Below are 18,020 nucleotides of genomic sequence, written 5' to 3' on the forward strand. Positions count from 1 at the left end.
TGGTTAATAACTACTGTCAGTCCCTTCATCCAAATCATTAATATGGATCATAAACAGTTGAAGCTTCCACACTGATTCCTGTGGCACTCCACTAGTTACAGTTTGCCATCCTAAAGATAATCAGTTTATCTTGACTGTTTCCTGTTTGTTTGCCAATCCTCTATATCATCCCCAACACCTTGAGCTCTTCTACGTTTTATACAGCACCTTATCAAATGTCTTTTGGAAATCTACTGGTACCCTTATATCCACCTGCTTGACACATCCACAAAAAGCTCTATTAAATTTGTCAAATGTGATTTCTTTTTCATAAAATCATGTTGACGCTGCACAATTGTATTGTGATTTTCTAAATATCCCGCTACCACATCCTTAATAACTGATTCTACATATTCTCAATGACAGATGTTAGACTAACTGGCTTATAGTTTCCTGCTTTTTGTCACCCTCCTTTCTTGAATGGTGGTGTTACATTTACAGTTTTCCAATCCACTGGGTCCTTTCCAGAATCCAGGTAATTTTAGACAATTACAACCAATGCATCCGCTATCACTGCAGCCACTTCTTTTAAGGTCTCAGGATGCAGGGCTTCAGGTCCAGGGACTTATCAGTTATAGTCCTATTAGTTTTCCTGTTACTTTTTCTCTAGTGATAGTCATTGTTTTAAATTCCTCCCTCCCTTTTGCATCTTGATTTTCTACTATTCTTGGGTTGACTTATGTGTCTTCTACTGTGAAGGCAAATACAAAATACTTGTTCAAAGGCTCTGCCATTTCCTTGGGCAGAATTTTATGCTGGTAGGATTTTATGGTCCCGTTGAAGTCAATGGACTTTTGCATGGCTCACCACCTTATGGCCCCGACCCCCTGGATAGGGCAGTAAAATTCCACCCCTTGTTACCCATTATTAATTCTCCAGTCTCACCCTCTAAGGGCTGACTCATCCCAGATTTGCAATGAGTGCTGTAGTGGGTGGGAAAAAGGACTTTTTACCCGCCAGCCACAATGGTGGGTTTTGGTGCCTTATCATCCCATTCCCGCCTCATTAATTATGCATTGCCGGGAGTCAGACTGGGTCCCTAGTGGGCAGTCTCTGATTTGCCCTCCCCACCATCCTCAGGTCTTCAGTAAACCAGGTGCCATATTTAAAGGCCACCCCTGCACAGAGCTAGCACTCTTCAAGGGATAGGAAGCTGCTGGGAACTGATGGTTACCAAAGGGAGGAAACATGTAGCCCACAGATTTAGTTACACTTCCCTGAGGCACCTACAGGGTGCAGTGGAGGTCCACCGTGATGTCTTCTGCCCCCGTTCTGGGCAAAGGCCAGCAAGCAAGGTCACTAATCCAGCATGGGAGGCGCTAGCAGCAGTAGTTAGGGCCAATGCCCTGCAAAGGAGGTCAGCCATCCAGTGCAGAAAGAGGACGAATGATCTCCTCCATTCCGCCAGGATAAATCAGTCTTCTCATCACTCTCAACTCACACACTCACAAACCCATCACACATCCACAGGGATATCACACTTCAAGGGGCAACACTACTGACTCTCACGTAGAGCCTGAGATCTCAATCAGGCTCATATCCTCTCAAGCTCACGTCCTCATCCTGTCTGTGGCTCAGTTCATCACACAAACATACCATGCAGTGCCATGTGTCCTGCTCACACTCTCTTTCATGCAGGAGAGGCTGACTAACAACAGCAGGGAGAGGTCCCAGATTGGGGGTGGAGTGGCCCACATTAGGCCCCTCACTCACTTGAAGGAGCATGCCATCACGCTGACTGGTGGATCCTGCCTGTGGTGAAGGTGAGATCGGTGGCACTCACATCAGGATCCTGCAACACATCATCCCCCTCAACGCAACTGAGAGTGCTCTCTCTCCTGCTTTTGACTCTGCTGCCATGCACTAATCAACCCTACTTTGGTTCTCAGGGAGCTCTTCCAAGCAACAGACGGCCTTAGCCAGCCAGTCCCTCAGCTCCATCCAGGTCCTCACCTCCAACAAAGAGGACACCTCCTCCATTGATCTGGAAATTAACAGCCTGGAAGACCCATCACAACGTTTACCTACACCCTCCACCAGTGCAGAGACACACACCACACACCTCGTTGGGATCTAGATAGAGCAGGCTCGGGTTCACAATCTGATGGTCACCGCACGGATATGTGCTCGTAGCAGGAGGAGGCAGTTTCAGTCGAGCTCCCCGGCACTTGGAAGACTGCTGGAGAAGAGGCATCTGTGAGGTCTGAGTCAGATGACGAGCCTCTGGATTTGACCTTCCAACTCATTGTGGAGAGTCAGCAGAAGGTGGGGGAACATCACGCAGAGCTGTTGGAAGCCCTCAACAGAGTGGCATATGAGTCGGAGGTGTGTGTCCACCTCCTCTCTGTTGAAGTGATGCCCACATTTGTGTGTATAGAGGTCTCCATGGGAAGGATGGTGGATGCCATGGAGACCCTGGTCCAGCAGAATGCAGAGATGCACACAGACCTGCACTCCATCATGATAGCCATGGGGGAGCTCCTGCAGTGGCAACATGATAGGTAAGCGGGACACCTTGACATCCGTCCAGGTGTTCCGTCCCCTCAAGGAGTTAGGCCGGAGCCCGAGGGAACCCAAAGGGAGGGGGAATGGCAGCTGGACACCCCTGGGTCATCCAATCAGCAATCTCCTTTCCCTCTGAGTTCCCTCTGCCTGTGACTCCCCCCTCCCCAAACCTCATCCTCTGTCACCACAAAGGGAGCAGCTGGCCCATAGGAGGATAGCCAAAAGAAGCCAGGGCCCTCAAGGCCTCAGCTCTCCAGCGGACCCATGCTGAAGTCACCAGAGGCAACAAGGCCAACCACTGCATAGACTGTCTCCACCCCTGCTGTGAATGTCATGACAGCACATAGAAGAAGTGGGAGGCCTAGAAAAATTAAGAATTTCTGATCACAAGAGGATTCACCAGTGAACATATTTTGCCATTGTATAATCTTAAAATATATTCACTTTCACTGAATAATGTGTAATGGTGTCTTTCAGCTTCATTTACAAGCTTCATGAGTTCGCTCCCTACTCCCCTATTAGCAGTTCAGCTGCACGCAACCGGCCTATGAGTGATTTGGGAGGGAGAAGTGTGTGTGAAGAGCAGGGCTTTTTAGAGCCTCGTGCAAGCACCCCCCGCCCCCCCGGCCATGCATGCAAAGCCTTCCTCAACAACACTTATCTCAGTGTACCAAGCATTTTCAATGCTGCCTGCTGGAGTTCTCTTTCAGTTGTCCATCTGAGCTGACCTGTATCTCCACCCACCCACTGATCTCATTCCCATGCAGCACCTGTACCCGCCCAACATGAGGCTCCTTTCACTTTTGATTTTACAAAATTGTTTTTGTGAAGTATGTCTTCTGCTCCCCTGTCCTTTCCCCTCCCCAAGTCATCCATGTCCTTTCCCCCATCACTGTTGTTCACCTTGGCATCACCATCCACTTCCCCACTGTCACCTACCAGCCAAAACCCTTTTCTTTCCAGGATGTCCAGGTGAATGTGAATGTTCCCTATCTTCCCAAGAATCCTACCCCCTTCCACATTGACCTCCCCAACCTCTCCCTTCCTACCCCGAGGGTCCATGTCTGTCTCCACCAACCATCCTCACTGTCCCTTCTACGGCTACAATCACATCCTCACCCTCCCATCCTACCAGTTCACTCTATCCTCTCATTCTCTCTCTCTCCTACCACCCCCACCCTCATTTCATACCCCAGCAGTCATCAGCTCCACAGAGCCCTCTCTTGCACGTTCACCTGGACATCCACACCCCCCCTTACCCCTTCCTCCACCCTTACTCCTTCCTTCCCCCAACTCCCTCCTCCCCCTGGATTCCTCCACCACCGAACTCCTTGCCCCCTCCGAACTCCTTCCTTTACACCTTCCTCCCACTTACAGCTACCTCCTCAGTTGCCACATTATCCCCCACTACACCCTCTTTTCCCTGTGCTCCCTCCCCTCCCGACACCTTTGTTCATCCCTTCCCAAATTCACCCCCCCGACACCTTCATTGCCTCCCTCCCAACCTCAACCCAACCGGTACACCTTCCTCTCCACCTCCTTGATTATCTGTGGCAGACCATAGCCAAGACACTGGTGTCCCAAGGCACACCTCAACGGTGACCTTCCATCTTCCCTGAGCTGCTTCGCAGTCAAGCCATGTCTGTAAGAATCCACCCAACATGCATTGCAAGTGTTTCTCCAGGGTCCAGTAGCTGTAGGGCTCCAGCATCTTCTGCTTCTCAGATGTCCACATTGTGAGCAATGCCGGACTTATGCATGTCACACTTGTCAAGTCGTATTCTGGGCCGGTGTGTCTTCCTGCTGACGTGGGTGGTAAATTTGATGTGGGGGGAATGATTCTGGTGAGCAGATGCTAAAGTATTGAAGTTAGGTTCCCAACATGTGGCCGGGGGAAACGCAGCCCATCATTGACAGGCAAAGCGGACAATCACAAACTGGTTTCACGACGGCACAAAAATGATTTTTGGCCTTCCCGCCATGTTGTCCGCTCACGCCCGCCATGATGCCTGACTCCAACAGGGATGGAAAATTCCAGCCTAAGGGACCAATGCTCAATTTAATATTCTTTTCATTTTTATATTCTTGCTAGTTTTCTCTTATATTTTAATTTCTATTTTTTTTAGTCATCCTTTGCTGATTTCTAAACTTATCCCAATCTTCTGGGCTACCAATCATCTTTGCTGCCTTTTACATATTCTTTCACTTTGATACCATTCTTAACTTCCTTAGTTAGCCACGGATGGTGCATCCTTCTCATAGTCTTTTTTTCTCAATGGAATATATTTTTGTTGAGAATTATAAAATATCTCCTTTAATGATTAAATGTTTGCCATCTCACCTTTTAACCTATTTTCCCAGTCTACTTAAATCTGTCTTCATACCTTTATTTACTTTTAATTCCTACATTTTTCACTGAAACTGAATGTGAAATTCTAACATGTTGTGATTGCTAATTGTATAAATTAATGTTTAGCGTCTACAGGTGGGGGTCACTCATTGGATTATGTACATACAAATATACACTTTATTTGGGGGGTTGCTCCTCGTCAGTGGACCTCCTTGTGGGTCTGTTCCTGGGCCTGGCCAAAATGGCCATTAACAGGTCCAGGCAGCGGGCCATGAAGGGAGTCATTAGACCTGACTGACCGCCCCTATTCCATGGCTACATTCACAACTGAGTGTCCCTGAAAAGGGAGCACACGGTGTCCGTTGGTACTCTTGAGGCATTCCATGACTGATGGGCACCGCAGGGGCTGGACTGCATCCTCAGTCCCAGGAATAATATTTTAATTTAATTTGCTAATTTTCCTTTAAAGTTTTGTCTTTTGATTACAGTGCCCCTTTAAGGGGCAGTTAACTTGTTTACTAGTTTATTTGTTAACTCATTTACTTTTTATTTGTTTATTCAGAAAAGTATAAAGAGACACATTGGCACTGGGTTGTAGATTTAGGAGCTATATATTTGGAATATCTCACTTTTGTGAATAAATCTAAACTTGAGTAAAGATTGACTTCTGGTCTCCTCCGTCACCAACTGGCTGAAAGAAGTTTATCATTAATCACTCTTACCTAAAGGATCCTTTACCATGAGGTCATTAATTAATTCTGTCTTATTATACATTACCAAGTAATGCCTCCCTCTCATTAATAAGTGTCAGTAACACTTCTGTTTTAGTAACACTGCTGGGGCAAACTATTATTAAACAGAACTTAGCATGGCGGAAATTCAAAGAAACTCTCCTGGAAAGGAAAAGCCTGTTCCCTGAAGGTATTGTTCAAAGAAACTGTTCCAAATATACTCTATGAATTCATCCCGCAGGATACCAGTGCCAATGTGATTCACCCAATCTATATGAAGATTAAAATTACCCACGATTATTGTAGTACCTTTCTCACAAGTACCCATTATTTCTTGATATATTGTCGGTCCTACAATGTACTTACTGTCAGGGGCTTATAAACCATACCCAGCAGTCACTTCTTTCCATTGCTATTTCTTATTGATTCCACATTTTGACCCTCTGAACCAAGATCACTTCTCACTACTGTAGTGATCCTTCACTAACAGAGCTAGCCCTCCTCCTTTTCCTTTCTTTCTGCCCTTCAAAAATGCCAAATATTCTTGAGCATTCAGGTCTCAGCCTTGATCACTTTGCAACCATATTTCTGTAATGGCTATCATATCATATTCATTTACATCTATTTGTGCAAATTAGAACTATTAGTTTTGAGCAAGATTTGATTGGTTCCAGCTAGTATTTAGTTGATGTTGAATGGTTCCCACTGAAATAGAAGTTGTAACACTTAAGGTGCTGCATTTATTTTACAGGTTATATCCAAAGACATGGTGACTGCTCAGGTGAATGCCATCTGCTATTATCGGGTAGAGAATGCCCCCCTCTCTTTAACAAGAGTCGGTAACTCTTCTGTCTCAGTATCACTGCTGGTGCAAACCATTATTAAAAGGAACTTAGCACGTCGGAAATTCAATGAGATTCTCCTGGAAAGGAAAAGCATTGGTGATGAGATCAAGGTATACAAAATAGAAGATGCTGCATTTCTCCTGGCCTTCAAAGCTATCATTTTTCATCCCTTTCTCAAAAATCACATATATGTTTTCTGGCCATTGCCCCCACCTAACCTCCCTTTCCTCTCCTGAATGTTTTGTCACCAGCCGCCTGGAAGTTCACCTCACTTAAAATGTTCTGTTTGAATTCCTTCAATTCAGTTTTCATCCTATCCACAGCATTGACACAAAATTAGAAATTAAATCTTTTGTCACTGCAACTATTGCACCTTTTCTATCCTTGTCCTGTTCAACCTCTCTATTGTGTTCCACACAGTTGAGCACAATCTAAATCTACTGCTTTTTCTGCATGATCCACCTTCAATGCTTACCTCTCCTATCCTGATATAGTCATCTCAGAAGTACTCTTTAGTTCCATCCTGTACCCCTTCTTTTCCTCACTTACATTTTATAATAGTATCTGTAGACATGGGGCTGAATTTTACAGCCCCTACCAGATGTGTTTTCAGCAAGTGAGGCACATAAAATATGTTGGGTGGCTAGCCCATCACATTCACACCCACCCTCGACCAGGTCCCCATAATACAGAGGTGAGTAAGGTGGCCACTATCTTGCCCACTTAAGGTCCTCAATCTGCCTCCGCTGCTCTAATACACTGGGCAGTATGGATGAATGAGAATGGGAAGCCATTTTTAAAAAAACAATTTTGGTGAAAAGGTGGGAAGAGTGACACATCATTTGGGGTGGCGTATGTGAACCCCAAAATCATACCCCCATTTTGTGCCTCCAAAACCTGACCCCCTATCCTTCTCCTCTCCCCCCATAGGTCGCATGATTTATCCCTGACCTAAAAGCCCGGGACTTACCTCTCTGCAGTGGCCATGTTCTCTTCATCATGGGGCCTCCTTGCAATCCTAGCAGTGCCCACTACTGAGCTCCGACACTGACTGGCCAGCAGTTCTCGAGAACAGGAATTCCTCCCACTGAGGGATGGAAGTCCAACCCTCAGCTTGTTTAGGCCACCAGGAGAACGTTATTGTTGCAGAGTGGTGTTTTTTAAAATTGGTTGGTTTGGAACAAACTTTTCTTCTAGGGGACCCATGGAGTTAACTCTGCACATATGTCAACAAAAACACCCCCAACTTCACAGTCTTCTCAGTGTTGCCAGATTGCTTGTCCAAATCAAGCCATGGATGAGCCAGAACTTTTTCAAATTCAACATCATCAAGATTACAGCCACTCTAGTCTCCTCCTGCCAACAAATCTGTAACTTTTCTTCCATTTTATCCTTGTCCTTAGTATGCTTACTCATACTGAATCATATAAAGTGCAACCTATTTGACCCTGAGCTGTGTTTCAAACTCCATTTTCTATCCATCACAAAATTCACTTACTTACAAGTCCAACATCATTCAGTTCTACATTTACCTCCCACTCCCACCCTATCGCTAATAAAAATATTACCCGCATTTCTGTTATTCCCTCCACATTTTTGCTGATCCCCAGATTTGGATTCTGCAATGGCTTCCTCACCAGCTTCCAAAGCTCCAGCCAATGCAAACTTCAAATTGTCCAAATCTGTTCTGCCTGTCCAGCACTAAATTACATTTGCCCATCACTGCTGACCTCTCTTACCTCCATTGGACATCTGATTCATAGAAATATAGAATAGAAACATATAATGATTACAGCACAGAAGGAGACCATACAGCTTGTCAAGCCCATGCTGGCTCTCTGCAAGAGCAATTTAGCTAGTCCCATTCCCTTGCCTTTTCGACATAATCCTGCAAATTTTTCCATTCAGATCTTACCAAATTCCCTTTTGAAAGCCATGATTGGATCTGCCTCCACCACGCTGTCAGGCAGTGCATTCAAGATCCTAATCATTGGCTGCATAAATATGCTTTTCCTCATGTCACTTTTCATTCTTTTGTCAATCACCTAAAATCTGTGTCCTCTGGTTCTTGACCATTCCATTAATGGGAATAGTTCCTCTATCTACTCTGTCTAGACCTCTCATGATTTTGAACATTTCTAATAAATCTACTCTCAACTTTCTCTTCTTTAAGGAGAACCCCAACTTCTCTAATCTATCCACGTAACTGAAATCCCTTATCCCTGTACCAATTCTCATAAATCTTTTCTGCACCACTTCTAAAGCCTTCTCCTCCTACTAAAGTGTGATGCCCAGAGTAAGATACAATACTTCAGCTGAATCAGTGTTTTATAAAGATCCATTGTAACTTCCTTGCTTTCATAAGCTGTGCCTCTATTTACAGACCCCTCAATCCCACCTGCCTAATTAACCACTTTCTCAAACTGCCCTACAACCCTGAACAAATATTGCACATATACCTCCAGATCTCTCTGCTGCTGTATCCACTTTAGAATAGTACTCTATAGTTTATATTGCTTCTCTTTGTCTTCCTACCAAAATGTATCACTTCACCCTTCTCTGCATTAAATTTCATCTGCCACGTGTCCACCCATTCCAAAAGCCTGTCTATGTCCTCTTGAAATCTATCACTGTCCTCCTCACAGTTTAACATATTTCCAAGTTTTATCTGAAAATTTTGAAATTGTGCCCTGTACAACCAAGTTTGGTCACTAATGGCCCATAACTTCCATGTTCCTCAGCGTTGGATTTGGGGGTTACCCCAAAGATGCACTGGGGAATTCCTCTGACAAATTCCCAGGTAAGGCTTTGCATGGGAATTGCTCAGAAGTGCACACTTCCTTTGGACAATTGCACTGGGCTGGGAACCTTGCAGTTTAAATCACAAACTTCGGATGGTTCCACCGAGGTCATACCAGCAGTTACTCAGAAAAGGTTAGAAGAATTAAAACCTTTTCTAACTTCTGTGTTAACTATTGTAAAGACCCAGACCGACCCCACGGGACTCCTCCACACCCCGACCTCCTCCCCCTACCCCTGACCTCTGACAACTGTCACCTGTCCCCCCCCCCAACTCCCCTCCAGCCTTGGACCCCTCAACCACCCCCCTGACCTTGGACATCCCCCACCTCAGACAACACCCCCTTGGACCATAAGACATAGGAGCAGAAATTAGGCCATTCGGCCCATCGAATCTGCTCCGCCATTCAATCATGGCTGATAAGTTTCTCAACCCCATTCGTCCCATAACCTTTGATCCCCTTACCAATCAAGAACCTATCTATCTCGGTCTTAAATACACTCAATGACCTGGCCTCCACAGCCTTATGTGGCAATGAATTCCATAGATTCACCACTCCCTAGCCAAGGAAGTTTCTCCTCATCTCTGTTCTAAAAGGTCTTCCCTTTATTCTGAGGCTGTGCCCTCGGACATCCCCCCGGCCCTTGGACCACCCCCCCGACCCTCCCAACCCTTCCACCCTGACCTTGGACCCCTGCCAACCTTCCCACAGATCTCGAGCCCAGCAACCCCTCCCCCTCAACCTCAGCCCCCACCATCACACCGTCCCCCCACCCGACCTTGGACGCCATCAACACCCACCCACCCGACCTCAGACCCCTTCAAACCCCTATAAACTCCTACAGATTTTCTGTTTCTTTTGTCATTCAGATTTAATCTGTCTTTTTTACTGTAGCAATACAATAGTCCCTCAATATCACACCAATATACTAGAATTCTAGATAAAATGCACTGATTAATTTTAGTTCATACTTCTGTAACATTTCTGAAAACTACTTTATGTTGTTGTTGAAGCTAACATCATAAAATGTAAGAGTATTTAATTACAGGTTAATTTAACATTGTTATACAGTCAATGAAGTCTGTGATATATGGGTTGATAGTTGAACAGGGCTTAGAGTGCAGTATACAAGTAATCATTAAACTCGCCTCAGTTTCTATACAATATGATTTAATAGCATTAAAAGTGTGTTTCTTTAAAGGGACTGCTTAACTCATTCACCAAATCTTTGCACCAGATTTTGTCAAAATAATGGTGAATGTAATGGCATTTGCGGTTATTTTATGTGTAAATGGTACAACAATTTCTGGTGAGTGGCAGATGCACAGCTACATGTCAACATCCAAACATTTCTGTGCATGTTGCAACACTCCACCATTGGCTTCATGAAAACAGCATTGTACTGTCTGCCTCATCACTGAAGTGAATGTTGTGAAGTTGCTGCATTTGTTCGGGTAGATACAAACTAACTATACCATAGAAAGCTAAGTCTTGCCGTCTTGAGTGTAAGTACCCTTTTAACAATATGTTAATTACTACTAATCAACCTCTCTGGCACAGAAAATTAACTATTACAAGCATGGAGCCTCATTCCTTCCAGATATTAATTGTTGGAGATTTTAAAAATATTAAATTTAACATTTTAATTTATTTGGCCTCTCTTAATCCAATTTTTTCCCTCTCTCTACTTCTTTCTGTACCTGGTCTGACTTGAATTTTCACACTCTATACTTCCTTCTTAGTACTTGCACTGCTTATTTCTTAATCCTTCAATCTAATTGGTTAGGGAAATATATATTTGGTTGACCTATTCACTCAGGCCCCATATGCCCTGCTTTCTTGCTGAGTCATTATCAGTACACATTTAAACAACTTAATAGGAAAAAATCTTTTGGGCAGGTGCAAGTCAAACTAACAGCAAACAACATTATATACCTTATTTTTTCAATATCTTTCTCACACATCACTCCATGTGACAGTTTTACGCACCATCAACAGCCTGGATACCATCACAGTATATCTAGAGTAGTGATCTTTTCAAAGTTCAAGAGCTAGATAAGGACACTGTTTATAAAGAAGGAACTACAAGATGAAGCACACAAATTGATATTATCTGTAACTACATCTAGTACAAGTATAGGTCCCCACCCCCAACTTCCTCTTTTGGTCCTTAAAAATTCTCATCGTAAAATTTCCTCCCTTATTCCCTCTAACAGTGCCTTTGTTCCATAAACTTTGAATTATTCCTCCAGGTTACATCATCTTATTTCTTTCCTGCTGCAGAGGCAAGTTTGCAGAAAGCCTGTGCTTATTGCTCCCCATTTGTTATCTCCCAAGTTAGTTTATTACTTAAGAATGAACACATTTGGAAGGCTCTGCTACCTGACATTGTGGCATATTCATTGCAGGTAAAATTAATTAGGCTTATACCGTGATTAATTGATAGTATAAAAAGAAAAGCTGCCACATTTATTGTAGTTGGTCACACCCTTCATCTATCCTATCAGTAATATATCCATGAGAAGGTGAAGACAGCCATATTTCAGCAAACTGTCACATGGCTTGGGAGAGACCATTTCTCCATTTTCATTATACTGAGTGTGTCTCTGTGATCTCTTACTTCTCAAATAAGTGCAGAAAATGCATGTTCAGAACTCTGAGCGGATGGTACATTTTGCTCTAGATAGACCCTAGAGAAGTGTCCAGCAGTTAGTGGTACAGCTTTGGCAAGCTTCTCCAGGTCAAATTCCAGTCCAGAGTGACAAATCCTAGTGAAATACAAGGACACAGCCAGTGAGCTGTTATGATCTGGAATGCACTGCCAATAGTACCTTTCAAGAGGGAATTGGATTTATGCATGAAAAGGGAAAAATTGAAGGGCTTTGAGGAAAGAACAAGGATTTGACATTAATTGGATAGTACTTTCAAAGATTTGCACAGATACTATCAAAATGGCCTCCTGTGCCATAAGATTCTTTGGGTTCAATTTTTGGGTCCCACCGATGGCAGAAACAGAGGCAGACGGGCCACAAAAATTCCCCAGGTTGTTCCCGATGCCAGCCAGTTTTGCAGAGGCAGGTATGGGGCTGGCAGAGCTACCCACTTCATGGGGGTGGGTGGTTGATAAGAAAGATTTGCATTTATATGATGTTTCAAAGCACTTTATAACCATTGAACTGCTTTTGAAGTGTAGTCACTATTGTATTGTAGAAAAAGTGGCAGCCATTTGTGTACAGCAAACTCCCACAACAAGCAATGTGATAATAACCAGATAATCTTTCTTGTGATGTTGATTGAGGGATAAAGATTGGCCAGGACACCAGGGATAACTCCCCTGTTCTTCTTTGAAATAGTGTCATGGGATCTTTTATATCCACACAAACAGGGTAACAGCTCAACCAAATGGCTGCACCTTTAACAGTGCAGCCTTCCCTCAACACTGCACTGGAATGTTAACCTTCGATTTTTGTGCTCAAGCCCGAGAGAGGGACTTGAACTCAGAACCTTGCAACTCAGAGGCAACTGAGCCACAGCTGATTAGGCTTGTTATGACCTAATTAAGACCAATGGAGGCCGACATGGATTTTCCAGTTTCCCACAGCAGCAGGGGGCAGTTCAGATGCCTAGAGGCAGACACCCCGTGACATCCAGGCAGGCTTACAGGCCCTCCATGCCTGTTCCGGTATGAGAGCACACACAGGCCACCCTATAGAGGGAATTCCCCCCTCTGCACCTACAGTAGTGGTCTGGCTGCTGTATCTATTCTTTAAAGATTTAAAAAAGTTGGAGATGACTCCATGTTGTAGCGCTCTCTCTGTTACTTCCCATTCATTATAGGTTGCTGCTCCTCTCAAGCTGGAAGTCCTCTAAAGTCTTCCAGCTTCGAAAGCCCTTAATTAGACAGCAAATCCATCTCCATGCCAATTAAGTGGCCATCCCCGTGAAAATTCTGATGAGTAACTGCTTCCCCCTAGGGGTGGGTTCAGGACCTGGAAACAATCCTGATCTCTGATTCCTACCACCAGAGGGAATTGACACTGAATATATGCAGCGCATCCAGGGAAATAAATTGGCTACGATGTTTGGCTTTGTAATTCCCTAATGGGTGCCAATTTGGAATCAAAATGTTGTTGGTGCCACACATGCACACTTCCGGTGCAGTGCCTGCTGAATGCCATCTTGGTGAGGGTGTTTGGAACGTCAGCAGGAAGTATGTGAAAAAACAGTTCAAATCAGTATTCCAAGTTCCCAGTTTTTACTGGTGTTCCATTTTATGGTATACAAGACCAGTTCAGACCAGTATGCTAAATTCCCAGTTTTTACTGGTTTTTCCCTCTGGGAGGCAGATTGTGAAGTCGGTGTGTTACACCAATTTGACTTCAGTGCTACCATTTCAACCTTGTCACTCTAGGTAACACCCTCGCTTAAACATGCACAGCTGAACGTGCATTCCACAGCAGGAAGGTGCTCCCACCAGTGCTGGTTAAAGAGCTAGATCATAAACAACTTTCAGTGTAGTTGACGTTTCGAGTCCTCATGACCCTTCGACAGAACTTGAGTTCAAGTCCAAGAAAGAGCTGAAATATAAGCTGGTTTAAGGTGTGTGTGTGGGGGGCGGAGAGATAGAGAGACAGAGAGGTGGAGGGGGGGTGGTGTGGTTGTAGGGACAAACAAGCAGTGATAGAAGATCATCAAAAGATGTCAACGACAATAGTACAATAGAACACATAGGTGTTAAAGTTAAAGTTGGTGATATTATCTAAACGAATGTGCTAATTAAGAATGGATGGTAGGGCACTCAAGGTATAGCTCTAGTGGGGTTTTTTTTTATAATGGAAATAGGTGGGAAAAGGAAAATCTTTATAATTTATTGGAGAAAAAAAAAAGGAAGGGGGAAACAGAAAGGGGGTGGGGATGGGGGAGGGGGCTCACGACCTAAAGTTGTTGAATTCAATATTCAGTCCGGAAGGCTGTAAAGTCCCTAGTCGGAAGATGAGGTGTTGTTCCTCCAGTTTGCGTTGGGCTTCACTGGAACAATGCAGCAAGCCAAGGACAGACATGTGGGTAAGAGAGCAGGGTGGAGTGTTAAAATGGCAAGCGACAGGGAGGTTTGGGTCATTCTTGCGGACAGACCGCAGGTGTTCTGCAAAGCGGTCGCCCAGTTTACGTTTGGTCTCTCCAATGTAGAGGAGACCACATTGGGAGCAACGAATGCAGTAGACTAAGTTGGGGGAAATGCAAGTGAAATGCTGCTTCACTTGAAAGGAGTGTTTGGGTCCTTGGATGGTGAGGAGAGAGGAAGTGAAGGGGCAGGTGTTGCATCTTTTGCGTGGGCATGGGGTTGTGCCATAGGAGGGGGTTGAGGAGTAGGGGGTGATGGAGGAGTGGACTAGGGTGTCCCGGAGGGAGCGATCCCTACGGAATGCCGATAAGGGGGGTGAAGGGAAGATGCGTTTGGTGGTGGCATCATGCTGGAGTTGGCGGAAATGGCGGAGGATGATCCTTTGAATGCGGAGGCTGGTGGGGTGATAAGTGAGGACAAGGGGGACCCTATCATGTTTCTGGGAGGGAGGAGAAGGCGTGAGGGCGGAAACGTCAACTCTTTTCTTCTCCGCCGATGCTGCCAGACCTGCTGAGTTTTTCCAGGTAATTCTGTTTTTGTTTTGGATTTCCAGCATCCGCAGTTTTTTTGTTTTTATCTCTGTGTTTAATTGACTGCCACTGCTCTTCAAGAAATGCCTACCTCCTTGAAGAAGTTCTGTTCCTCTCTGCGACAAGATTTCCGTATCTCTCTATTGCCTTGTTCACCTTCATTGCTTTCCATTTCCCTCCTAGTGTTTGACAAGGTGTTTACTAAAACCCGCTTTCACAGCCATATCTCCTTTCTCAGTGACTGTCTCCGTCTCCGACTTAGCCCACGTGGATTTCAACTGAAATTCCACCCCTCATGTTTCAAACCCACCCAGGATTACAGGTATCTCCGGGACATAAAACGGTTCTCGGACTGCTGTTCCCGTCACATTCTGAAATCCACTCTAAGTGCCATGCGCCGCTGTACCCTTTTTCAAAGCTGCGCGTGCCCCCAGTTTCATTTAATCCTTCGGCTCATCCGACGCCTCAACAAGAAACTTTTTCTCTTTCTCTCAAGTGCTAAGGAACGCAAGCTCCAACAACTCATCGACACCAACACCCATCTAGGACCCTCCACCCCTGCCTGTCCCTCCGTCCCCACCCTTTCTTCCAGTCCCAACCCCAGCCGTGTATTCACTATACCCCCTGACCTTCCCCTCTCCGATGCTGAACGTTCAGTGCTCAGCAAAGGACTTAGTTCCATACCCTTACGCCCTCACCTCAATGAATTTCGGGCTCGGCATGATACTGAACTCTTCTTCCGCCGTCTTCATCTCCGGGCTCACTTCTTTGGGCAGGAGTCCTCTCCCAGTTCAACGGATCCTTTTACCCATCTCCAATATTCTCCCTCCACCTGGACCCCTCCCTCTGGATTCTTACCTTCTCTCGATCTTTTCATTGAGAACTGTCGGCGCGACATTAGTCGTCTCAATTTCTCTACTCCTCTCACCCATTCTAACCTGTCTCTCTCTGAACTTACTGCACTCCATTCTCTCAGGTCCAACCCTGACATTGTCATCAAACCCGCTGACAAGGGTGGTGCTGTTGTTGTCTGGCGCACTGACCTCTACCTCGCGGAGGCTGAGCGTCAACTCGCAGACACTTCCTCCTACCTCTCCCTGGACCATGACCCCACCACTGAACATCAAGCCACTGTTTCCAGGACTGTCACTGACCTCATCTCCTCTGGGGATCTCCCTCCCACAGCTTCCAACCTGATAGTCGCCCAACCTCGGACGGCCCGCTTCTATCTCCTACCCAAAATCCACAAACAGAACTGCCCCGGTAGACCGATCGTCTCAGCTTGCTCCTGCCCCACAGAACTCATTTCTCGTTATCTTGACTCCCTTCTCTCTCCCCTTGTCCAGTCCCTTCCCACCTACATCCGTGATTCCTCTGACACCTTACGTCACATCAACAATTTCCAGTTCCCTGGCCCCTACCGCTTCCTCTTCACCATGGACGTCCAATCCCTCTACACCTCCATCCCCCACCAGGATGGTCTGAGGGCCCTTAGCTTCTTCCTCGAACAGAGGCCCGAACAATCCCCATCCACCACTACTCTCCTCCGTCTGGCTGAACTTGTTCTCACGCTGAACAATTTCTCCTTCAACTCCTCTCACTTCCTCCAAATAAAAGGTGTGGCTATGGGTACCCGCATGGGCCCCAGCTATGCCTGTCTCTTTATGGGGTATGTGGAACATTCCTTGTTGCAGTCCTACTCCGGCCCCCTTCCACAACTCTTTCTCCGGTACATCGATGATTACTTCGGTGCCGCTTCATGCTCTCGTCAGGACTTGGAAAAATTTATTAATTTTGCTTCCAATCTCCACCCCTCCATCATTTTCATGTGGTCCATCTCTGACACTTCCCTTCCCTTCCTTGACCTCTCTGTCTCAATCTCTGGTGATAGACTGTCCACCAATATCCATTACAAACCCACCGACTCCCACAGCTATCTCGACTACAGCTCCTCACACCCCGCTTCCTGTAAGGACTCCATCCCATTCTCTCAGTTCCTTCGCCTCCGTCGCATCTGTTCCGATGATGCTACATTCAAAAACAGTTCCTCTGACATGTCCTCCTTCTTCCTTAACCGAGGTTTTCCACCCACGGTCGTTGACAGGGCCCTCAACCGTGTCCGGCCCATCTCCCGCGCATCCACCCTCACGCCTTCTCCTCTCTCCCAGAAACATGATAGGGTCCCCCTTGTCCTCACTTATCACCCCACCAGCCTCCGCATTCAAAGGATCATCCTCCGCCATTTCCGCCAACTCCAGCATGATGCCACCACCAAACGCATCTTCCCTTCACCCCCCTTATCGGCATTCCGTAGGGATCGCTCCCTCCGGGACACCCTGGTCCACTCCTCCATCATCCCCTACTCCTCAACCCCCTCCTATGGCACAACCCCATGCCCACGCAAAAGATGCAACACCTGCCCCTTCACTTCCTCTCTCCTCACCGTCCAAGGACCCAAACACTCCTTTCAAGTGAAGCAGCATTTCACTTGCATTTCCCCCAACTTAGTCTACTGCATTCGTTGCTCCCAATGTGGTCTCCTCTATATTGGAGAGACCAAACGTAAACTGGGCAACCGCTTTGCAGAACACCTGCGGTCTGTCCGCAAGAATGACCCAAACCTCCCTGTCGCTTGCCATTTTAACACTCCACCCTGCTCTCTTACCCACATGTCTGTCCTTGGCTTGCTGCATTGTTCCAGTGAAGCCCAACGCAAACTGGAGGAACAACACCTCATCTTCCGACTAGGAACTTTACAGCCTTCCGGACTGAATATTGAATTCAACAACTTTAGGTCGTGAGCTCCCTCCCCCATCCCCACCCCCTTTCTGTTTCCCCCTTCCTTTTTTTTTCTCCAATAAATTATAAAGATTTTCCTTTTCCCACCTATTTCCATTATAAAAAAAACCCCACTAGAGCTATACCTTGAGTGCCCTACCATCCATTCTTAATTAGCACATTCGTTTAGATAATATCACCAACTTTAACACCTATGTGTTCTATTGTACTATTGTCGTTGACATCTTTTGATGATCTGCTTCTATCACTGCTTGTTTGTCCCTACAACCACACCCCCCCCTCCACCTCTCTGTCTCTC

At 45.8% G+C, this 18,020-nt stretch overlaps 1 protein-coding gene across 1 annotated transcript in view; it reads left to right on the top strand.

Annotated features, from left to right (window-relative positions):
* Positions 1–18,020, top strand: part of LOC121289204 (podocin-like) — a 43,924-nt gene that overhangs the window by 14,510 nt on the left and 11,394 nt on the right. Inside the window, exon 5 of the mRNA XM_041208403.1 lies at positions 6,377–6,580. Within this exon, the coding sequence (XP_041064337.1) occupies positions 6,377–6,580 (204 nt within the window). The remainder of the gene's footprint in view (positions 1–6,376; positions 6,581–18,020) is intronic.

This window comes from Carcharodon carcharias, chromosome 16, assembly GCF_017639515.1.
Source record: "Carcharodon carcharias isolate sCarCar2 chromosome 16, sCarCar2.pri, whole genome shotgun sequence".
Taxonomy (NCBI): Eukaryota; Metazoa; Chordata; class Chondrichthyes; order Lamniformes; family Lamnidae; genus Carcharodon; species Carcharodon carcharias.